Source organism: Dipodomys ordii, unplaced genomic scaffold (assembly GCF_000151885.1).
Source record: "Dipodomys ordii isolate 6190 unplaced genomic scaffold, Dord_2.0 Scaffold19, whole genome shotgun sequence".
In the NCBI taxonomy this organism is placed as follows: Eukaryota; Metazoa; Chordata; class Mammalia; order Rodentia; family Heteromyidae; genus Dipodomys; species Dipodomys ordii.
Genome location: NW_012267235.1, coordinates 13,916,231 through 13,941,209, shown reverse-complemented (window position 1 = coordinate 13,941,209; position 24,979 = coordinate 13,916,231). Strand labels below are relative to the sequence as shown.

Sequence of the window (24,979 nt, the reverse complement as noted above, 5' to 3'; positions counted from 1 at the left end):
GGTATAGCCCATAGTAGGCCCTCCATAGTTCCTTCTAGGTATTTGTTGAACAAACTCAAGATAGTAGCTGTATCTCCCACATGTTGGCCAGTTAGATCTAATAAGCTGAGATATCTCTTTACTCTGTGCTCTTTCTTAGCCAAAACCTCTCATTACTCACTGATATGCATATGCCTTGGTCCTGAGTACTCTATTAGGAATTGAACATATCCAGCTGTAGAGCAGCAACTGAGCTAAAACAACCACATGGGGGATCCCAGGCAGCACACCCACAGAGAATTCATGACCATGTGTCACACAGTCCATGATCAGTCCAGACTTTCAGCCACCCAGGTGATCCCAGGCAGTACTCCCCAGAGAATTCATAGCCATGAGTCACACAACGCATGCTCAGTCCTTGTCTTATATAAGTCATACTCTACAGTCAATGAACACTGTATCACAACTTTATCACTTAAAATAGATCTTGGAGATGTTCCCACACCTTATTCTTTCTAGAGGCAGATAGATGTTTACTACATGGATTCACCATTAGATTTTAATCATTCTACTATTATGGTATTGGGTTAACATATTTTGCATTCCATTCTTTTTTTCCCAGTTCTGAGTCTGGGACCCAAACTCGGTACTTAAGTTTACTGAGCCATGCCTCCAACACCTACATTTTGCACTCTAAAGAGAACTGCCATTAACCTCCTCCTCCAGGCACCCTGAATCATAGAATAAGATTTATACCTACATTCTGAGAATTTCTGAATAAAGACTATGCATTGCTAAATATGTTCTCTAGAGAAGTTACACCAGACTGGGTACTTATGGCCCATACCTATAATCCTAGCTAGTCAAGAGGCTGAGATCTGAGCATCACAGTTCAAAGCCAGCCTAGACTGGCCTATCTCCAATTAACTACCAAAAAGCTGGAGGTAGAAATTTGGCTCAAGTGGTAGAACAAAAAAGCCTGAGTTCAAGCCTCAGGACCTTTACACACAAAAAGAAGTTGTACTATTCAAGGGTACAGTGCATCTTAAGATGAAATGGGCTGGAAAAAAATGTCCTCAATACAGTGTCAGCCTCTGCCTGTGAACTTCTGTAGCTACTCACACTGCAGCATGGGCCAGGGACAAGCAAGGTTCAAGGGAAAGAAGCTTTATCAGGAAGGATCTAGTAGATTTGCTTTCTCTTCCGTCCTTGATTCTCCTCCCAAATAAGCCATCTTACAACCTCTTTATAGTTCCTGGCCCATGAACAATTCTCATTCTGCTCTGGATATCATGTCATTAAGGCAGGCCCTCCCCTGTGTCTAGCAAAAGCAAGCTAGGACATCTATTCCTCTACTGCAGTGTTCCTGCAGTAGCTCAGCTATGGGATTAGCTCTGCAGATCAAAAAGGCAGCTGCCCCTAAGCTGGGACAGCTCACATTTTACATCTCCACATATACTACACAGCTCAGGATAGGCTGACATGCCATTGAATCTGTCGTGCTCCCTCAATTTTGGTTCTTGAATAAGGAGCTCTCTGATTTTCTCATATACTAAAGATTCCCTTAACATTCACAATCATCCTGTGCCCATGGAGTTGGAGTACTTGGCAGGATCCATTGTGGTTAACAAACTCAGGTAGGTATACAAATGGGACACCAAGTAAATCATTCCTCCAGTGTGGTGGGGGACATGATTTCTGTGAGTTCCACCAGGAATGAGAAAGAGCAGTTGCCTCATACTGAGGTGGTCCTTGGCTGCAAGAGAAAATAAAAAGCAATCAAGTCACTGCCAATTTGGACAGGTTTTAAAACAGTTTTTTTAAGGTTCAAAAACTATTAGTCCTTTATTATCCAAGTACCTTTAAAAAATAATTGTACATATCATTGCATGAAATAATTGTACATATCATTGCTTAGGCAAGCCCCTGTTGGTCCTGGCCTGAGAAATGTCCATTATTTACCTGGGCCTAGAAAAGGAGGGTCAGGACTGACTGACCTTGCTCATGGCTAGACAAAGGCAAAAGAGGGCCTATGGCACTCCATTACCAGATTCACACAGTGGCAGATGAGAAACAGCCATGTTGAAGGCATCCAGTGTCATGGACAATTTACAGAGACCCTCCATCCCCACAGGGCCCTCTGCCACCAGGCCTGGGATCCATCAGACCCATTAGGGGATCCTCAGAGGGAATGGTGGATCCAGCATGAGGGAACTATGGGTCAGCCTGGCCTTCAATAGCACAGGGCTGCTGCTCCCCAGCCACTGGAGGAGGCTTCTGGTTGACAACCCTGCTGGGTGGAAAGCTCCTAGTATTGGTATGGGTATTGGGCTGGCCTGGAAAGTCTTTGTCTTCCTTTAATGTCACTCAAGATCCCAAAGAGTCACAGTTACTGGAAAGAGAGAGCAGACTCCTTGCTCCTACATGAGTGGGTCCTTGGGACAATAAGCATGTGCATCTCTCCTGCAGGCTGGTCCACTGTGGCCTCACCCCCACTTGCTGCAAGGACCTAGCCTCTGTGCTCAGCACCAGCTCCAGCCTGAAGAATCTCGACCTGCGTCAGAACAACCTGGGTGACCACGGTGTGAAGCTGCTCTATGAGGGGCTCAGGCATCCTCCCTGTCACCTCAAGTTCCTGTGGTAGGACACTGTGGGTCCCTTCAGGGCAGGAGGCAGGGGAGGGGGTTGAGGTAGGGTGCCACAGAGCCATACGAGGCGGGGGACGGGGGGAGGGAGGGATAGATCTTCCTACAATCTTATCCCGCTGGGCCATGAATCTAATACCACATGACTAGGGCCAACTAATTGAAGCTAGAATTTGGAGGACTCTTCTGCCTGGTCTAGCTTTGCACCCCAGTTCAACAATCATATTCTCTTGAGATAGCGTCTTCCAGTAGCATGTTCTCCTGAGATAGCCGCTGCCAGCAGATCTAGATTCAGGCCCTAGTTCAACTGCAACTTGTCAAACTTTAGATTACTCAGAAGAGACCTGAAATCTTGTGAAGCTTTCTGCTTCCTTCCTTCCCAGAGACAAGAATTCCTGTCCCAGGGACAGGGGAGAGCTCTGAATTCTGAGCCTTCATCCTCCTCCTGGGGGAGAAGAGTTCTGACAGAGAACAATGACAGAGAATGGCCTTTTATAGGCAACGATCCGTTCATCTCCTGCCTTGTGCTGCCTCACAGCAGCAGATCAGGAATCATCTGTGGCAGGTCAGAGATTGACAACCCATAGGCCCAGATCAGGCAGTAACTATTACAGAGCCAACAGAAACCTCTGAGCATGTGCCCTGAGAGAAGAGAACCAGGACTCCTCATTCGTAGGCATTCCTTTTCTTGGAAAGGAATTCTTGGGACTCTTTCCTTACACTTTAAACAGCTGTTCTATGGTAGACACTATCAACAGTCACTCACGTTCCCTTCAGGAATAAAGAGCAAACCGCAGACACAGCAGCCCTGTATCAATGAGAGCCCAGGGTTCAAACATTGCCCTCAGCCAGTGACTGATCCCTGTTGGACTATGAAGTCCAAGCCCCTCCTGTGAACTCCAAGGGTCATCCTGGGACCTGGCAAAATCCTCCACTGGGACAACTTCACAGCAGAGTCTTCCTTGCCCAGTCCAACTGATTTCCTTTCCTTCATGTTAGCCTTAGCCCAAGAACACTCCCTCCCTCGTCAGCCTCCTCACTCCAGGTCCACCTCAGAGTGACTGGAACAGGTGCCTTCAGTAGGTGGCAGAATCTAGGACCCAAGACCCTGAGGTCCTGAAGGTCCTGTGGTAGATCCAGGAGAACCAGGCTTCCCTGTGCTTGCAGCTTGGACCAGGACTCGCTGAGTGAACTGGTGAAGGGGGAGCTGAGGGCCCTGAAGCAAGAAAGACCTGAGTTAATCATCTCCAGCAGATGGTAAGGAGAAGAAATGAAACTCCATCTGGCCCACTCAGTTCCTACAAGGGTGAGCCACTGGCCAAACCAAAGATGAGGCGAGGGTCCTGGGGCTGGTGTAAGGGACAAATATCCAGGAAGAAAACAAAAGACCATAGCACCTACAGTGAGGTAGAAACTAGGGTTATTTAGTGAAAAGATAATCATATGTCCTGCCGGGAAAAAGTGAGTGAGTGAGTAAGTAACTTAGGCCTCTGGACCCAATAGATAGTGGCAACTGGAACAAATTCCTTCAAATGAACAGAGAGCTAGGATAAGGAAAGCAGTCACTATAAGACACAGAGAGATGTTTGGGTTACAGATCACCATCATGATCATCATGCACATATATCATCATTATGCCCACACAGACACCCTGGGTTCAAGAGGTGCCTGAGGGCGGGGGAATCTTCTCCCATGCTGAGGAAATGCACTGCACCTCCTTGTCCTCCCTCTAGCCTATTTCTGCTCATGACCATGGAACCCATTGGTCCTCAAGCTCCAGGCTACCATGCCTCACCTAAAATGGAAGTGAATGGGAGTCCACCATTCACTGAACATTCTTTGCAGACCCACTGAGCATGCAGCCCACATGACACAACAGGACACAGCACTGAGGACATAGCACTGAACAAGATCCACACAGCTCACCTGCCAGGAGCTCAGCCAAGCAGGGAACAGGGACGAGGTCTCCCAGGATCTATGGTTACACGTGGGGTTAAGAGGAGGCCACTGATGTATCTGACTTCACCTGAAGACGCTGCGTGGAGCTAAGCAGAGTTCCAGGAGAAGGGAAGGGTTATTTGGACAGAGAAAGACTTGACTCCAGGCAGCAGTAGAGACTATGAGGGAGCAGAGAACTCAGTTCCTTTGTGGGTTGGAAAGTCCGGTGTGTAGGGCAGTATTATCAGAAGAGTAGTCCATGCCAACCAGCAGCGGCCTCCTCATCACTGGGCCCTCCACAAAAACGCATCTCCTCAGACCCCTCACCAACCTACCAAAGCAGGGCTTCTGTGGTGAAACCAAGTAACTTCTTAGCACATTGAGCGTGAGGTACTGGTGGGTATGGAGGGAAACAGGGGCCACAGCAAGATGCTCTGGACTATGTGAAGTACTTTCTGTCTCCTCAGGCAATGGAGAGGCATCACAGGCCTCAACATGGTGTATTGTGCTCATATTATGAGATCAGCTTATTTTCCAGAAAGTAGACTAGACTAGAAGTAGACACACTTTTTAGAGGATCCTGCAGGGGATCAGGTCACAGATGCCTGGTCTGAGATGAAGGTGGAAAATGAGGAGGAGATGGGTACAGAACAGAAAAGAAAGCTGCTGGGCTGGGAAGGTGGCTCAGTGGTAGAACGCTTGCCTTGCATGCCTGAGGCCCTGGGTTCGATTCCTCAGCACCACATAAGCAAAAAGAGAAAATCCAGAAGTGGCGCTGTGGCTCAAGTGGTAGAGTGCTAGCCTTGAGCTGAAAAGCTGAGGGACAACGACCAGACCCAGAGTTCAGGCCCCACACCTGGACTCCCCCAAAAAAAAAGAAAAAAAAGAAAAAAAAGAAAACTGAGGCTGTCCAGGTGATCAGCTCTCAGGAATGGTGAATGTTTTAGTTCATTTTGTGATGCTCTAACAGAATTATAAAATGTAATTATAAATTATGTCTTATAGCTCTAGAATCTGGGACGTACAATGAGAAAGGAGAAAGCTCAATTTCTTTGAGGACCAGGAGGCGCAGTATGTTGTCCTACCTCTCTCTAGTTGTTGTAGCTTCTTGGTTTCTTCCTGGCTCTGCGTGTCTCTGTCATCCATGAGCAAAGACAGAAAGGCTAAGGAGCACATGTGAGAGAGCGAGAGGATGCAAACCCAATTTTATACCCAAGTCATTCTATCCATAATCAATCCACTCTTACAACAATATGTTCAAGCGGGTAGAGCCCTCACTCTCTCTTCACCTCCTAAAGGTCCCATTTGGGACTAATTTTTTTATTCTAACAGTGATGTACAGAGGATTACAGTTACATTGTTCAGGTATTAAGTACATTTCTTTTTAACAGTGTGACCCTTTTTTCTCATTTTCTCCCAGTTTTTTCCCTCCCAACCTACCTCCCTCCCCCCCCAACTCCCAAGTTGCAGAGGAACTAAATTTTCAATGCATGAACACTAGGGATACAATCAATTCCCAGCAGTGAGAAAGGAATCAATATGGCAACCTGTACTGGTGTGGATGCATGAATGGATGGGAGCCATTCAAAGACACAGGGCCAACAAGAGAGGCTCAGATAAAAACAGACTCATGTGCATTTAACTTTAATGGGGGATGTCCTGTGGACATCTGTGGGAGGATGAGCATCTCTGTGTTTAGGAAGCCAAGTGTGCTGAGCCCTACTGAAGGCCAAGACAGAGGAGAGATGAGTAAGAGCATCACCTCACTCAAGTGGCAGAGACAATCTCCAGGTATTTAAAGAAACATAGTGGGTGGGGGTGGCCATGGTGGGAGGGCTTCCATCTATCTCCTTTCCTCTGATGTAAAACAGGGCATGTCCTCTCCTAGACTCTGGAAGGATTTCTGCTTTCCTCTCTAACTCCAATATCTATGGCATCCATCAGACTCTGCACCAGGCCCTTGACTTGCATTATGGGTTGTGGAGGCCTGGGAATATTTTCCTTATTCAGGGGCTCTTCCGTTTTACAGCAAAGTTTCTCTCTTAACCTGTCCATGGAGGACAGGCTGGGAAGAACTGCACTTCTAGACGAGTGGGAGGGGAGGAAGGCTGAGACTAGGTTAGGGGCAGTGCAGTAGATATCCTCAGAAATCAGACAGGTAGCCCAAGAGCAGAGACGGGCTGAAGATACATTCCGAACACACCAAAGTAAGCTTTAGTCTGCAAGATCCCAACCATGATCCAGCTATGGGCTGGATTTTCTCATTTTCTCATTTTTGAGAACATAGAAATGGCCCCTGTCCTCTTCTTCCAGAAGAAAAAGCTGTGCACATGAAAAAATTCCATGTGGCTTCTCCTATCTCTCTAGATGACCTGAAAATGGAGCATGTAGGGAAGAAATATGATTTCTGGGGCCCCATGGGACCTGTGCCCATTGAAGTAGTTGAGAAGCAGAAGAGCCTGTACAGGTGAGTGAGGCTCTGCCTGAAGCCTGTACCCATGAGCAAGGGGCTCTACCAACTCAAGCTGCCACCCATCCACTCCCAACACCTTTCCCCACAATCAACACCCACCCACTACCCACCATAAAGCCAGAAGTGTGATGCTGTGGCCCAAGTGGCTGAGCACCAGACTTGAATGAAAAAGCTGAAGGATAGTACCTTGGTCCTGAATTCAAGCCCTAGTACTAGCAAAAACATGAACACATAAAAACAAAAACCAGGAGAGAGGGATCGCAGGAGGGTGGGAGATGGGAAGGGATGGGAAGGGGAAACAAAGGAGGAGGCAACAATGCTTGCTAAGAAATGTACTCATTACCTTGTCCATGTAATTGTAACCCCTCTATATGGTATTTTCACAATAAAAAAATAATAATTTTAAAAACTCAGGGACAGCTCTCAAGCCTTGAGCTCAAGGTCCACACCACTACCATGAAAGAAAGAGAGAAGGAAGAGAGAAAGAAAGAAAGAAAGAGAGAAAGAGAAAGAAAGAAAGAAAGAAAGAAGAAAGAAAGAAAGAAAGAAAGAAAGAAAGAAAGAAAGAAAGAAAGAAAGAAAGAAAGAAAGAAAGGGAAAGAAAGAAAGAAAGCCAGAATTGGTTTTCTTCATGTCCATCTTAGCTTTGATAATCAAATCTGAAGCAATTAGAATGCGGTTATTGTCAGCAACTTAACATTATCAGTTTTTTTGCAAGTTATTTTAACTTTATCCTGAAATTTATTTTTGTATTATTTGTTTAAGAATAGTTCACCACTGACTTCTAGAAATGCAAAAAATAAAAGCCTACCAAATCAAAAAAACAAAACAAAAAACCATCACCTGTCCCTCCCACTACAAACAAAATGAAGATCCTTAAGAAAAAACACTTATTATCTCTGCAAAGCACTATGTTCCACTCCAAGGGTTTATCATTTACATACATGTTTATTCTTATTAATTACATATGCTGTTTGTTTTCTTAATCTAATATTGGTTTATTTCCCCTGTAAAGGATATCTATCAATCCATTTTTAGGAACTTATAAGCATATTCTTTGACCACATGACATTTAAAATAAGAACACTGCCTCTTTCCTGGTCTCTGTAATCATAGTAGAAATAGCCCACAGCTCCCAGGCATGTTTAATAATACCCTGTAGGTTTGCACTTACACTCACAACTCCATGGGATGGGCATGGCATGTCCCCTAGTTATAGATGAGGAAGCTGAAATTGAAGAGTTAAATGACTTGCTCAAGGGACCACAGTCAGAAATCAAAGGAGCAAGCACTCAAGCCCTAAATCCCTGACTGGAATCAAGTGTGACCATGCACTGCACCCACAGCCCCTGCACTGAGTCTTGTATCAGCAGGTGCTCATGACTTTGTGTGACTTGGTATCTGTCTCCCTCTCCTTTCCAGGGTTCACTTCCCTGTGGCTGGCTTCTACCACTGTCCCAACATGGGTCTCAGCTTTGTGGTAATCAGAGAAGTGACCATCAATATTGAATTCTGTTCCTGGGACACGTTCCTGGACAAGACTTCTCTGCAACACACCTGGATGGTGGCAGGGCCTCTGTTTGACATCACAGCTGAACAGGGAGCTGTAGCTGCTGTGCACCTCCCTCACTTTTTGGCCCTCCAAGGTAAAGGAGGGAAGGACAGGGAGGAGGGAGGTGGTGACAAGGGGCCTGAATTGGCAGATAGAGTGATCGGTGATACGGAAAGGCCTCATGGCTTCCTGAGCAAGGTGCAGAGGGCCATGGAAGTGAGAATCAAGACTAATATTCTTCTCATTTGCAGCATACATCTCCCAACCTTATTATTACTTTTGCCTAGTTTACCTTAATGTGTCCCTAAATAGAAAGTAATCACTTCAATAACAGTATTATCTGGGATTTACTAATGCTGTTTGTATAAACAGCATCACTTAGAAGCCCATTGGAAAACAGGTAAAATGCTCAGCTGTGGTATTAAAAGAAATATCCGAATATAGGGCTGTATAAATTAAGGCTGAGTGAACTAATAAAAAATATTTAGTGCCCAAGGTCTGTGAACAGTGGGATGTCATGGATTCAATTCCAGTACACACACACACACACACACACACACACACACACACACACACATGCCGCATGGGCAGCTATCAAAGTCTTTTCCTGCATGAAAGAGCAGGCTTGAAAAACAAAGGAGGAAGCAACAATGCTTCATAAGAAATGTACTCACTACCTTGCTCATGTAATTATAACCCTTCTGTATGGTATTTTCACAATAAAAAAACTTATTAAAAAAGAAGAAAGATCAGGCTGGCTGTAGGGAAAGGTCCCATGTGAAGAGCAACAGAATGCACCCTAAGTCTCCAACATGGGTGAACAGGCTGAGGTAAGCAGGCAGGACTCCAAGCCATATTGTTGGCAGCAGGAGCTCCACATAACAGCTGGCATCAGATGAAGTTCTGCCACTGCTAAGGACCAGGCACCTCCTGTCTACCAGTTTAATGAGACTGTTAAGAAAAATGGATGTGGTTTTTCCATACGAATGATGGACTAGGCACAGGTTTCATTTAATTGATGATAGAGAATGATTTGATGAATAATTGGTGATGCATCTTGTGACTGGCATGTGTGTGTATGTGGTGTGTGTGTGTGTGTGTGTGTGTGTGTGTGTGTGTGTGTATTGGGGTTTAAACTTGGGGCCTAGGTGCTGTCTTTTTGCATTTTTGATCAAGGCTAGTACTTGAGCCACAGCTTCACTTCTGGCTTTTCTTTTGATTACTTGGAGATAAGAGTCTCATGAACTTTATTCTCAGATCTCAGCTTTACTGAGAATTGTGAGCTACCCACAGGTACCCAGCTGACTTTTTAAAACTTGTAAATTTCTCTTAGGCTTTTCAAAGTCTTTGAAAACCATTGTAAAAAAACAAAGAGTATCTGAATGTGTTCCAAAAATCACACATTTACCAATCATTTCCATCTACGCATTTCCAGCATTCACCAACTATTTACATATTACATCACTTTTCAGAATATGGATATTACTAATAAATGATGCTCTCCATCTTGCTAGGTATAAACTAATTAAGCTCCAAAATGTTAGCTTATATTGTTATGAGAACATAAAATATATGTTATAGATTATTCTAGGTTGAATCCATCTTGGCTTTGAGAACAAAGATTTTCCTAAAACTCCCTTGTCTAGAATTAGATCTGATCCACTGTGGCTGCATATGGTGGGCAATGAATGGAATGACTAAGACAATAGCATTGATCTGCACTAGCCAAAGAAAGGCTTGAATGTCTAAGCCTGACAGACAGTAGGACAGGGAATGCAAACCATATTGTTGGGAGGAGCTGGAACTCAGGCTGCCAACACCAGGTCATGTGGGCCCAGATGAGATCAGATGAAACCTAAACACACAGCTATGAGAGGAACCCCCACTCCAACAGCTTACTGGCTGCCAGGCAAAACGGGGATAGAGCCATTCCTGATCTCTGGGCCAGTGCCTCTACCACTACAAGCCTTCCTCCTCCCTCTCTTGTTGCATCAGTGTTCCTACCAGGTGCCCTGGTCAGATGCTGAGATGAAAGAACCTGGTTTTTCCTGAATGAGGCAGAAATGAATGGAAGCATCGTCATTAGTCCTAGGGTTAACAACAGGTTATGCAACAATTTTGAGGAAAGTAAGGTTATGAACTAATATGAACTAATTATGTTGATGCTGATACCCAAGGATGCCGCCAAGTTCACATCAACAGAAAGAGAGAAAGAACTGGGCATGCCTATCATCCTAACTACTTAGGAGGTTGAGATCTGAAGATCGTGGTTCAAAGCCAGCCCAGGCAGGAAAGTCTGTGAGACTCTTATCTCCAATTAACCACCAGAAAACTGGAAGTGGTGATGTGGTTTAAAGTGATAGAGTGCTAGCAAAAAGAGCACAGGGATAGCACCCAAGCCCTGAGATCAAGCCCCAATAACCCACAGGGGGGAGAGGGGGGAGGGATGGGACAGGAGGAGACAGAGAGACAGAGAGACAGAGAGAGACTGAGAGCTGAGAGACTTGCTGAAGACACAGACATTGATCTTTTCACTATAGGATGTCAAATGATTCCTGGGTCACTTGACACTGACACTGCCAAAATTTTCTCCATTTGCCTCAACCTGAGCTTCCCCACTCTAGACTCAAGGTCCTGTTTGGGGTGACCCACTTAGTCAAGCCTGAACTGCACATCTGTTGCCACAGTGAGGAGCAGAAGCTTCCTGAGAGGGGGACAGATCTGACCTTCTGCCCAGACCACACAGTGGGAGAGGCCTGGGTTCTTCCCAATATGAAGGTTTCAATGGTGGCCAAACCCTTGGCCAGTGGAATCTGCCATTCGTCACTCCATTTTCCCAAAGCCCCTTTCTCCTGCTTGTTCTCTACCTACCTGAAATCAAACCTGCCAGCAAGTTTTCGGCTCCACAGCAGCACACTAGCCAAAAGTTCTGTGTCTTTCCAAGTTCTATGGCCAGGTTCTGAACATGGGTCTCAGTTTGCTCAAGGCTTAAGGTTCCTATGGGCCTCCCACTCTAAAGACTTGATTGTCCAGGGCTCATGAGACCCCACTCCTGCATGGCCTCTATCCCTATGCTGATGCCTTGTCTATTTAGGCTACTAAATTACAATATGCTGACCGGATAGTATATGAAGAACACTATTTTCTCACACTTCTAGAAGCTAGGAGGCCCCAGATGAAGGTGCCAAGAGATTGTTTAGTAAGAATCTCCTTTCCCACATTCAGTGCAACTCTATAGGTCTCTTCTTTCTTTCCTTCTGCCTTTTTTTATGCCTTTCTATCATTTTTTATTTTTTCTTTTTTTAACTTATTTTTACTGTGAAAATACTGTACAGAGGGGTTACAATTACATGGGCAAGATAATGAGTACATTTCTTATCAAGCATTGTAGACTCCTCTTTTGTTTCCCCTTCCCATCCCTTCCCTCCCCCCCCCACCCAACCTCTCCGCTTCCCCCCCCCCACCAAAGTTGTAAAGTTCATTTTCGATATAACGACTTGTACATCTCATTGTTGCAGTGGGTCCCCTGTATCCCAATTTAAACGATTTGTTTTTCCCCTTCCCCTCCACAAATTATACCGACATCAAATACAGTGAAAGCAGGGGTTATACTGTGGGGGAGGGACATACAAAGCAACAAAGAAATAATCTTATAAATGTTAGAAACAATCGCATGAAAGGAAAAAAACATTTGAATACATATCTTAGTGTTCATTTCCCTAGCATCACCTTATCTGATCTTTTCTGCTTGACTCAGACATATACTAGATACTGCAAATAAGGGAAACAAGGGAACCAAGGTTCTTTGGGCCTGGCTTACTTCACTTAATATAATTTTTTCCAAACCTTTCCATTTCCTAACAAATAGGGCAATGTCATTCTTTCTGATGGAGGCATAGAATTCCATTGTGTATATATACCACATTTTCTTGATCCATTCATCTACTGAGGGACATCTGGGTTGGTTCCATATCTTAGCTATAGTAAGTAGTGCTGCAATAAACATAATTGTGCTGGTAGCTTTAGTGTGGCCTTGTTTGTGATCCTTTGGGTAAATGTCCAAAAGTGGGATTGTTAGGTCATAGGGGAGCTCTATGTGGAGTCTTTTGAGGAACCTCCATACTACTTTCTAAAGTGGTTGAACAAGTTTACACTCCCACCAACAATGCAGTAGGGCTCCCTTCTGTCCACATCCCCTCCAGCATCTGTTGTTGTTAGAGTTCTTGATTTTAGCCATTCTAACTGGAGTGAGGTGGTATCTCAATGTTGTTTCGATTTGCATTTCTTTTATGGCTAGCGAGGTTGAGCATTTCTTCATGTGTCTATTGGCCACCAGCTTTTCTTTCTTCTTTCTGTGTCTTTCATTCGTAAGAGCACTCATCCCTTTCATGAGGGTTCTACCTCCCACACCCCAGTAAGTCCCAGAAAACTTCACCTCCTAACAGCAGCACCAAGGGTTTACCATTTCAACACGAATTTAGTAAGGACATGACCATTCGGAACCAAGCACTGCTTCTCTCCAGGAAGGTCTCTGAGCCTAACCCTGGGGACCTACTGCTCCAAACGAACCTGAGTCAGAAGGGGCACAGAAGCCATACTTCTCAAATGCATTCTTTTGACAGATGAACATGTGGACATCTCCTGGTTCCATGTGGCCCACTTTAAAGAGGAGGGGATGCTGCTGGAGAAGCCAGCCAGGGTGGAGTCACATTGCGCAGTCCTGGAGAACCCCAGCTTCTCTCCAGTGGGACTTCTTCTGAGAATTATCCCCAAGGCCCGGCGCCTCATCCGCATCACCTCCACAACCTTGCTCTACCATCGTTGCCAACCTGAGGACCTCACCTTCCACCTCTACCTGATCCCCAATGACTGCACTATTCAGAAGGTGACACTGACAACCTGAAAGCTTGGGCAGGAAGGGCTCACAGAGAGACCAGGAGGGGTATCTTCAATGGGAATAAAAATGGGCTTCTTGTAATTGGGAGCTTTGATGTGAGTGAGTAATCCACAGGAGATTCTGTGGGGCAGGAATCTCCTGACGTCATTGTTCCTTATACTCCTTAGGCCATAGATGATAAAGAAGAAAAGTTCCAGTTTGTGCACATACACAAGCCCCCACCACTGGATCCCCTTTACCTGAGCTCTCGCTATATTGTGTCTGGTTCTGAGTCGCTGGAAATCATCCCCCAGGTGAGCAGTGAGAGGTCTGCATCTTGCCAGGATTGTAGGCATGCCTGGGCAAACATTGAGGATAGGACCCAGGGCCTCCCAGGAACTGGGTCAAAGTGAGGGGCATTTGAAATAAGCATGTATGCTTCAAAGATTGGAGAAAGGGGAGCTGGGGGCAGAAGGATCACATTCAAGAATAAGAGAACAGGTAGGATCACCTCCAGCTTCTCTGGAGGCTGGGATAAAAAGATAGCTGTTTGAAGCCAACCCAGCTCAGAAAGTCTGAAAGACTCTGATCACCAAGGAAGCAGCATAAAAATGGGAAGTAGAACTGTCACTCGAAGTGGTGGAGCACTAGCCTTGAGCAAAAAAAAGCCAAGCAAGGGACAACACTCAGGCTCTGAGCTCAAGTCCCAATATCTGGATAAAAGAAAACTTAAAAATGAGAGAACAGATGTGTTTGACTTGAGGACACTGGAAAGTTTAGGGGCTACAGAGTGTCAATGAACCAAGCCCACACCTGTACTAGGCCCCACTATGTTTAGTACTCCTTATAGTAGAGGGAAACATAGCAGAAGGACCTCTCAGGCCTCTTGGCAGAGGGTATTAGAAACTACTGCAGGATTTAGACCTTGGTTGGGGAATGTAGAAGAAGCTCTGATGAGACCATTGTGCTCTAGATTGAGGTGTCTCAGAAAGTAAATGGAACATCTTAGCAACTTCTGCACACTGAAGCAGTAAGCTGTGCTTGTTAAAGACATGGCCTCCCATGAGTGTGTGGTGGAGAGGGGGAGGGGATGGACATTTTCTAGGTTCCTGGTGACCTGTCTGTCATAGATGTTCTGTGTACAGCAGGTCTGGCTGGTCTTCTCCCTCACCTGCATCCTGACACACTTGGCACTGAGGTCAAGCTGTGAAACTTAGATTAATGCCTGGACATGAGGGAGGTCCATTTTGTTCTTTTTCAGTATCTCTTCCGACATGTACTTGCTTGGCACAAAGACAGATGGGGTTGGGCTGCTGGGTTTTTGCTTATAATATCCAGATTTTCAACATTACTTAGGTTTATTGGTTAGGAAGAGCAGCATCACTAGATGGTCATCTGTGTATGAACCGGGGTGGGGGTGGGGGGATGGGGCACGTGGCTGTGAGGATTCTGACACACCTGACATGACTCTGGCTCAGGAAGGACATATCCCACAATGTTACCATAGGCAATGGCCACCAAAAAGGACTAGTAGTCTTGTAACAGATCTCAAAACTAGGGGTCTAGTTAATGAAATTGATCAATAAAATCATTTCCAAGAATCTCTCTAGGTCTATTGAAGAAAGTCAAGTAGCCTGATTTTTGCCCACTCCAGCCACAAATTATTCCACTTACAACAAGGATAAGTACAAGAAATACTCATGCTAATGAAACTTCCCCTGTAACTAGCTGTTAGATATTTTAATTCCAAAGAAGACAGCTCCAACAGCCAGTTGTCATCATGGCAGCCGTGAAGCTCTGATGAAATACACCAGAGAGTTTATGTTTTCTTTAATGCTAGAAGGAAAACATAGGCAACCACAGATAGCAGGAGGAAGATCAAAAGAGATCATAGCAGTGTCGTAGAAGACTTTGAAGTGAAATACTCGACCAAGATGAAAAGTAGAATAAAAGGGTGAGAACTGGTGTTAAACAACCAGAAAAAATAAATCTTGCTATAACATCTCAGGCAGAAGCCATCCATTCTTGAGGGCTGATGCCTCTAAGGGATTTCTGATGATCCAATTTATTTTCCTCAGATAGAACATATCAAATCTACATCTAGTAGTTAGGAGCAAGTCGTGTTTGCCTTTTTAGTTGGGACATATCTATCCACAGGTGACTATCTGGGATTTGCCCTGCAGTGTCAGTTGATAACAAGGAATGAGAGAAGGGCCCAATTCAGTCACTCCACAGACATTAATCCAGTGCTAATGGTGGGTTTCAGTGAAGAGAGAGCCGTGGACCTGGCACAGGGGTAGATCCCTTCCTTTGGGAAATTAGCATCATACCAGGTGGAATCTGCAGACACATAAATACTAACAAAACATAGTAATGCTAAGTGCCCTGAGGTGACACAGTACTGTGACTGACTTAGGCTGATTGGTCAGAGGTGTCTGAGAAGATGCCACTTGGGTTGAGGCCTAAGTCACAGGAATGGGTTTGAGCATAAGGAAATTTGTAGTGGAATGTTCCAGAGAGAAGGAATGTGCTCTGAGGCAGAGATGAGAGCAAGTTTGATAACTCTAGGTGACAAAGGAGGCCAGCATGACAGCTTAGCACAAGCAGCAAAAAGTGGAGTCAGACCAGTGACAGAGTTTCTCCAGACTCATTGTTCCAGTTGGATTTGATGCAGAATTTGCATTTTGCTCTAATTCCAACCATATGTGCTTAGAGAGTCTTTTTTTAAATTTTTTGTGCCAGTATTGGACTTGAACTCAAAGCCTCATGCTCTCACTTGGCTTTTTCAATCAAGGCTGGCATTCTACCACTAGGGCCAGACCTCCACTTCTGGCTTTTTGGTAGTTAATTGAAAATGAGAGTCTCATGGATTTTTCTGCCCAGGCTGGCTTCAAATTGCTCCCCTAATCTCAACCTCCTGAGTAACTAGAATTATAAGCATAAGCCAGCTCCTTGGAGGATCTTAAACATGGTAATACAACAGCTGATTTTCTCTCATAAAGATGTCTCTGGCTACAACAAAAGATAGTAGAGTAACAAGACAAATGGCTGTTCCAAGACCACAGGGGAGAGTTCAAGGTGGCTTGACCAGGGGAGGTACAGTGGAGATAGAAGACTCTGAACAACAAGCAATTGCCAAACAACACACGCAATTACCAAAAACAAAGGACTATAGTTCTCTGTAACAGCTCTACAAAGCTATCATGAAGGTATGAGCAATAGGACTTGGTGGATTGATTGGCCATTATCAGGAAAGAAAAGAAGGAAGGAGTTAAAGATAATGCCAAGATTTGGAACCTGCATGCTCATGAGATGGTACTGGGATTGACCGAGTTTGAAGAAAGTGAAGAACTGGGATTCTGAAAAATCCCAGCTCTTCTCTGAGATCTTCTTTTGTCACTTTGGTTCAGGAATCAGGCAGAGAGGAGAATGTTTGGGAATCAAGATTTCTGCCTTGGATTTGATTTGGGAAAAGTAATGAACGTAAGTTTTCTGTTGACTAGGAATGTGTAGAGGTTAGAACGCTTTAGTAATGAAGGTTACTATGAAGGCGAAGAACCAAGGGTTCTTCAAGATGTGGGAAATGAAGAAGAATCATTTGAAGATGAAGGGGGAAAGATCTGGTCTAGGGTATTTGTGTACCGTTAAAAGGATGGGCCCCAACTCTTCAGTGGGAGATCCATCTATGTATGTCAGGACATGTAGTCTGGAAGTGGTGCCTGAATTCAGCACAGGAGATATCCAGGGTCCCTGTGGACCTGAGTAGGGCCAAGAAGGGGCTTGGATGAACTGTGGCTTTTCTTCTGGCAACCCTTTCTCTGCTCAGGAACTGAAATTCTGCTATCGGAGCCCTGAAGAATCTCAACTCTTCTCTGAGATCTCTGTTGCCCACTTGGGTCCTGGGATCAGGCTACAAATAAGTGACAAGAAAGATGGAGCTGTCCTATGGGAGGCCAAGGTGAAGCCAGGTAAGACAAGACAAGACCAGAAAGCACAGAAGTGGGAGAAATAAAGTCAGTGAATGGGAGGCACCAGAATGCTGTGTGCATGATTACAATTCATTGATGAGAAGAAATACCTCAGAGAATCTGTATGACTTTCTTGAGTTATAAAACAACTTATAGAATCAGAGTTTAAACTCAAATCAATCTGGCTCTAAGTTCCCTTTTCCTTCCCTTGTAGCCTGGTGTCTCCGCATTGGCCTTGAATGAACAGATTCATAAGATCTTTGGCACAATTTCTCACATAGGCTAGGCTGTGCAATGAAAAAGGAGGTACTGAATGGTTCAGTGGTTTATGGGCTAAACTACTTTACCAATATCAGATTCTCACTCCTGGATCAGACAGGGATTTCAAGGATAAAAGGAAATCCCATAATGAATTTTCAGAAGCAAAGAAATCTAATCTTTTAGTTTACCCACAACACTAAGATTTCCTACTCAGTGCTTCTCTGGACAACCAGCCCCTGCCCTCAGTCAAACAGTGGTAGCCCTCCTGAGCTGCTACAGCAAGCTTGTCCTTCACTGTGTGGTGAGAGGAGGATGGGCTAGTTGCAATCTTGGCTTGTAGCCATAGGTAGGTGGGTAAATAACCAGCCAGATTCATCCAACCTGAGTTTGAACCCACCACATCATGTTGGGAAAATTACTAAACCTCGATGCATATAGGATTCTTTGTCTATAAAATCAGTATGATAGGGTTGTTGAAAATGTTAAATAAAATGTTATTGATGCATACCATAGGCAATGACCCTTCATAAACACTAGCACCTTAACAATTACTAGCAATATTGTTCTTGTTCCTTGTGTTAAGCCAACTTCTTCCTTCTCTGTCTTCATTCTGTCCCTCAGGGCTCCCCCAAGTCTATTTCCTTCTTCTTTGGAAAGACTACACATACCCAAAACTGGAATCATGACCCTTCATATGCAGACCCATAAGCATCTGAATCATCTGCAGTTTATCTTATTTTTACTTTGAAATTCTTGGCCACTCAGTCACTAGATGCTCTAGCCTGTGGATGAATTGAAATTGGATAGTATTGTCTAATGAACAAGAATTTGAAGAACAGCCCATCCCTCTGCCTTAATGAAACCAAAGCTCCCAGCACCAGATAGGAGACCTTGTGCCTGCTTCCCCTGCACTGTTAGATGACACTAAACTTAGGTCAGTGCACATTTTCAGGCTTTTGTTCACATGAGGAGCTGTGACCACTATGCATATCCGTATTCACTATGCAACTGCTTAATCCCATTTGCTTTTTCTGTGCATATTGTCATAGTTGCATATTGTGATAAAATTGATCGATATAAAAAACTGATTGATAATTCCCAATATGCTAAGCTACATTTGAGCTTGATTTTGTCATCAAAGTCAATATATGTATATGTGGTGTGAGTATAGAAGGACAAGGAAATAGATTTCTATTCAGAAAAGGATTTCAAATAGCTAAGGATATCTGCCAAGAGACTTTAGTAATTTTCCACCAGAGATCCAGCTCAGGCTTTGACAAGATAAAACCTAAAATAAGATATTATGGGAAGATTTTCTCATTTGCCCATTAGATTTATCCTTTGTCTTTACTAGCCTACAAGCACAGCTTCAGTCCCTCAGTTTTCACAAATGCATAAAGAAGAGACCCTCAGAATTTTGTCTTATGCCCCCCAGTCCTTAATCCAGATTCGATCACAAGTTGTCTGTAATTTGTTCTCCAAATCCAAGAATCTCAACAAGGTAGAAGTTTTGTGCTGTGTTGTGTGTAACTAGCTGTTATAAATCTGTCTTCATCTCTCTTTCCCTCCAGGAGACATCAGAGGTGCAGCCAATGTGGTCACACCACCTCCAGCAGGTCAGTAACAGTTCTCCAAGACAGTGAAAGTCTTGGTTGCACGGTCTGCTCATTGTTGGGAGCTCATCTTAAGTAAGGTCCTAGCATGCCACCACTCACAGTCTCAGTGCCCTGTCCTAAGCCCTACCTCCTGTTTGGGAAAAATTCCAGTCTGGTTGCTGCTATAAGTCAGGACAGTAGTGGTTTTCTGATGTGCAACCACTTCCAGGAGAAGATTGTCATAGATACAAATGAGATGAATTTAAAAGTTAGTCGTAGGTACCATAGATAGAGGTTATTCTACTACTCTTTTTGTGCTCATTCCCAGACTTACCTTCACCTCGAGATGCTCTGGCCTTGCCACATTTTGTGGACAGGCATCGGGAGCAGCTGGTGGCCCGAGTGACATCTGTGGATCCTGTCTTGGACCTGCTGCATGGACACATGCTGAGTGAGGAGCAGTATGAGCAGGTGCGGGCTCAAGCCACCAGGCCAGACCAGATGCGGAAGCTGTTCAGCTTCAGCCGGTCCTGGGACTGGATCTGCAAAGATCAACTGTACCAAGCCCTGAATGAGACCCATCCTCACCTGATCAGGGAACTCTTGGAGAAGAGTTGAGACCCAGAGAGATTCTGAAAGCTCAAATGTCAGCACTCATATTTGAGTCTAGGTTCTGTCTGATCTCACGTGAGCCCTCAGTTTCCCCATCCATAGACAGGTTGCTGCCTTGCAGCTCTAGAGTTATGAATGAACCTCTGCTGGTTGTTGCATGCCCAGGACCAGAGCTGCTTCACGAACAGCCTCCCTGGCTCTCACAGACCAAGGAGACAATAACAGGTACAGGTGAGACAACAACATCTCAAAGATGTCTAAGAGATGGCAAGATTCCTGCCTTGTAGAGCCAAGACTCATGTTCCTAGGTGCTAAGCTGGGCCCTTCCCTGTCCCATGCAAATGAAAACAGGCATTGCAGGTGTTTGAGAATAAAGACATAGCTATGGGCATATGTGCTTGGGGAGTGTGAAAGGCTTATAAATAGAAAATAAAGGGTTTATCTTGGCTATTTTTTTATCCAAACCAATATCAGAAGAAGCTGCCCCAGAAGTGGAGGCAGGGAATCCTCACAAGAGATTGAAGTGTGGAGCTGGTTGAGATTCCAAGGATCTAGCCAAAGCATCCATTAGGGAAAATTCTTCACAGAAGGAAAGCATCAGTATCCTCAGGACAGACAGTGAGAAAGGAGAGTCTACCCAGGTTTGTGCACAAGCTGGGACTGCTTTTTTGAGCTTTAGGTGAGGGCTGTGGGAATTGGCTCAGGAGCAAAAATACTTCCTACAACCTTATCTCCATGTTTGTTCTTTGAGTGTTTAAACCTAAAATAGTTAGTCAGTGCCTAGAACTAATGAAGGGAACTTCTTGGATTCCAGTGAAAGGAAAAATGTGCAGCTGCAGTTTGCTGATGCACAGAGCATCTGGCTCTCTGTGTTTGTCAATCAGAACAAGGAAAGAAGTGGGGGATGTGAGCCTTTGCTGCTGTCCATGCTGGACTTGGCTTTTTTGTTGGCTCAGTTGTGTATTTGGGATTTGGAATCAATTCTTGGAGTCAGAAGAGAGGTGGACAAGAAGGCTGTTTGGGGGATGGAATCTAGGTCTTAGTTGAGAGTTCCCCTACTTTGGAAAGTGTTTCCATGTTCTCCATTAGGCTTAGGTAGCAGGGCCCTGTGCTGTTTTATCATCCTGTGTCACTCTTGCCCCATTCCAGCAATCAACATGTAACATTAGCCCTGCTGATTCACTGCTTGTCTCCCCCACACTAAATGGGGCTTTTTAAGAAAAGGAGCCATGAATGTCCTGCTATCACTTCTTTCTTTGTTCCTCCAACAACATATGTCACATGGAGGGTGTGAACTGAAGTTTTGTTAATAGGAGAATGATGCCAGGCGCTGGTGGTTCACACCTGTAATCCTAGCTACTCAGAAGGCTAAGGCCTGAGGATTGCAGCTCAAAGCCAGCCCTGACAGGAGAAAGTCTGTGAGAGTCTTATCTCCAATAAATTACCAAAAAGCCAGAAGTGGAGTTCTGGATCAAGTGGTAGAGTACTAGCATTCAACAAAAAAAAATGCTTAGGAATAGCACCCAGGTCCTATGTTCAAGCCCCATGATCAGCATAAACATACACAGAGAGAGAGAGAGAGAGAGAGAGAGAGAGAGAGAGAGAGAGCCATAGAGCCATTTAAAATGTTTTTTGGGGGGAGGAAGTGAAAAATAGTGATAGAGGTGAACAATATAATCAAGTATAGTATATGCATATGTGTAAATGCCACTGTGTTTTGTGTGCTGGTGACTCTCACCTGTAATCCTACATACTCAGAAGGCTGAGATCTGAAGATTACAGTTCAAAGCTAACCCTGGCAGGGAATATCGGTGAGACTCTTATTTCCAATTAAACACTAGAAAAGCCAGAAGTGAAGTTGTGTTTCGAATGATAGAGTGTTAGCCTAGAACAAAAAAGCTCAAGGTCAGTGTCCAGGCCCTGAGTTCAATCCTCAGGACCAGCACAAAAGGAAAAAAAAAAGAAAAGGAAATGCTATTGTGAAATTGCTTTTAAAAGTAATATATGGCAACAATGTTTTTCAAAACACACATTAGTGAATAACGTGATGGGAGCAGTAACAACTTTCTCATTGGTCCTCAAGTGATAGCATATAGTAAAAAACCAACACTGCTGAACTTGCTTAAAACATTATTGGGCCTAGAATGAGCACATCTTTCACATGAGACAAACCTTTAGAAAAATATCTCCTTCTATAAAAGAAATGCTTGCAAAGGAAAAATCAGACATGTATGTTCCAAAGACCCAGATCTAGTAGGAACTGACCAAGACTTAATGTGTTGGAGCCAGAGTGGCAACATGGAAGCATTGTAACAAGATGCTTTATCTTTTTCTCCTTATCTAAAGGAATGTTAAAGCTCCCCAACGTTAGCGTTTACCCCTGCTGCTAACAGGCTCATTGCATTCTGTCCGGTGCTGCCACTTTGCCAAGAAATGTGTCTGCTTTCTCCTGTGCTTGCAGAATACAGCTCTGCTAGGGCCTTAGCATATTTACTGCATGTCTGGGTCTGAAATTCTTTTCTGTGTCAGTGACTGGGGAAAACTGGCACAAGTACCCAGAAAACTGGCACAAGTACCCAGGGACAGGGCAGTAGTTGGACACTAACAGGATCTCTTACTCTCACGGACCTCCTCAGACTGTCACCTCGGGTGACACAACCATGATCCCAGTGAATGATGATATAGAAAAAATGATGATACAGAAAAGAACCATTTGTGTTTCAGATTTCAATTAATTATTGTCTTCAACTCTTGAGAGCAAAGCCTAACACACACCAACCCCACCCAGGATTCAAAAGCCAAAGGTAACTTCTCTCCTTCTCCACTTGGTCACTGCACTCCAGTCCCCATTGACTGCCCTCCCTTCCACTTCACAAGATAGACAGATAAACCCGGTAAGGAAATCAGAAGAGAGCCCAGTGTTCCATCTGTGGCATAGTTACTCACAGCTGCTTCTGGCCAATTTACAGTGATGCATTCATACACAGTGAGAGCAAAGGAGGAATTCTTAGGAGAGGAACAGAAAGGCTCAATGCCTGTGTGCATCTAATCATACAAAATAATATTTATTGAAATGAAGTCCAGGAACTGAAAACAAGAGGGTTTTTTCCCTTTAGCTGTTTTTGGGAGGTTGTTGTTATTTGTTATTTTATATGGCTTTGGAAGTACAAGGGGAGGCACAGAAATGGAGGGATAATGAGTGAACAAATGCAGCAGTAGTACTCACTGGACACTAAGTTGAAAATGAACTATATTGTTTGTCAGTGGGAATGGGAAGGAGAACTTAGAACAATGGAAGGGGTGACGTTGTTCAAAAAGAAATGTACTCTTTATTTGACTTATACAACTGTAACCTCTCGTACAACACTTTTATAAATATATATACAATGGAATTCTATGCCTCCATCAGAAAGAATGACACTGCCGTATTTGTTAGGAAATGGAAAGACTTGGAAAAAATTATATTAAATGAAGTAAGCCAGGCCCAAAGAAACATAGGTGCCATTGTTTCCCTTGTTTGCAATGAGTAGTACATGGCTACGACAAGCAGAGAAGGTCAAAGGCTATGTATATATGACGATATGAGATGATGTTAACCAAAATGTACCCCAAGACAGGGACACAAGGGGTTTTTTATTTCTTGCTATTGTTTTTAATGTACTTATAATGCACTATGTGATTCTTTTGTTTCTTTTGTAAGTTCTTCCCTCACGGTATGACCTGTTTTCACTGTAATTGATTCCGGTGTTCTGCATCTTGTATATACATTTTTGTAATTTGGGGAAGGGAAGGGTTATAGTGAATGCTTAATTGGGGATGCAGGTTGACCCATTGTGACAAGGAGATATACAAGATACTATGTTGAAAACAAACTTTACAATGTTGGGGCAGGAAGGAGTTGGGGAGGTGAGGAGGGAAGTCATGGTGGGGGAAAATCAAAGGAGGAGGTAACAATGCTCGATAGGAAATTTACTCATTACCCTACTCATGTAACTGTAACTCTCTATACAGTACCTTTACAATAAAAATATATAAAAAATTTAAAGTCAAAAAAATTTTTAAATAAGGAGGAGAAAAAGAGCAAGGTGAAGTAGTAGTAGTAGTGTAGTTTGGCCAGAAAATAAGCAAAGGTAATGTTAGGCCAAAGAAAAATGTGGCTATTTCTTTAGTAAATGGTGATGGCAAAATTTGTTAAACACCTGTAGAAAACTAAAGCTAGATCCCCATATGTCACCCTGCACCAGAATCAACTTCAAATGGATCAAAGAACTCGATGTCAAAGCAGACACCCTGAAAACATTACAGGAAGGAATAGGAGAAATTCTAAGGCTCTTTGGCACAGGCCAAAATTTTCTTAATAAAGACCCAGAAACACAACAAGTCAAAGGAAAGTTGACAAATGGGATTGCATGAAATTGCAGAGTTTCTGCATGGCAAAGGACATAGCTAGCAAGATCAATAGAAAATCCATGAATTGGGAGAAGATCTTCACTAGCCATACAATGGACAAGGGTCTCATATCTAAAATATACTTAGAACTCAAAAAACTAAATCCACCAACAACAAATCCTCAAAGAAACAACTGCCCAATAAATAAGTAGGCTAAAGTCTTAAAGTGAAACTTCTCTGAAGAGGAACTAAGAATGGCCAATAGACACATGAAGAAATGCTCAACTTCTCTAGCCACAAAAGAAAAGCAAATCAAGACAACATTGAGATTCCACCTCACCCCAGTTAGAATGGCTATAATCAAGACATCTAGTAACAACAGATGCTGGAGGGGACATGGCCAAAAGGGAACTCTATTGCATTGTTGGTGGGAGTGTAAACCTGTTCAACCACTTTGGAAAGCAATATGTAGGTTCCTCAAAAGACTCCACATAGAGCTCCCCTATGACCCAGCAATCCCACTTTTGGGCATTTACCCAAACTATTACAAACAAGGCTATACTAAAGCTACCAGCACAACTATGTTTACTGCAGCATTATTTTCCACAGCTAAGATATGGAACCAACCCAGATGCCCCTCAGTAGATGAATGGATCAAGAAAATGTGCCATATATATGTGTGTGTGTATAT

At 44.0% G+C, this 24,979-nt stretch overlaps 1 protein-coding gene across 1 annotated transcript in view; it reads left to right on the top strand.

Annotated features, from left to right (window-relative positions):
- LOC105983489 (NACHT, LRR and PYD domains-containing protein 1-like) overlaps positions 1–20,349 on the top strand; it is a 45,804-nt gene extending 25,455 nt beyond the window's left edge. Inside the window, 10 exon segments of the mRNA XM_013013388.1 lie at positions 2,449–2,619; positions 3,792–3,881; positions 6,262–6,353; positions 6,930–7,029; positions 8,458–8,681; positions 13,210–13,472; positions 13,652–13,777; positions 17,290–17,431; positions 19,264–19,308; positions 19,616–20,349. Of these exon segments, the coding sequence (XP_012868842.1) occupies positions 2,449–2,619; positions 3,792–3,881; positions 6,262–6,353; positions 6,930–7,029; positions 8,458–8,681; positions 13,210–13,472; positions 13,652–13,777; positions 17,290–17,431; positions 19,264–19,308; positions 19,616–19,905 (1,543 nt within the window). The 3' untranslated portion in view covers positions 19,906–20,349.
- Positions 20,350–24,979: the final 4,630 nt, after the last annotated feature.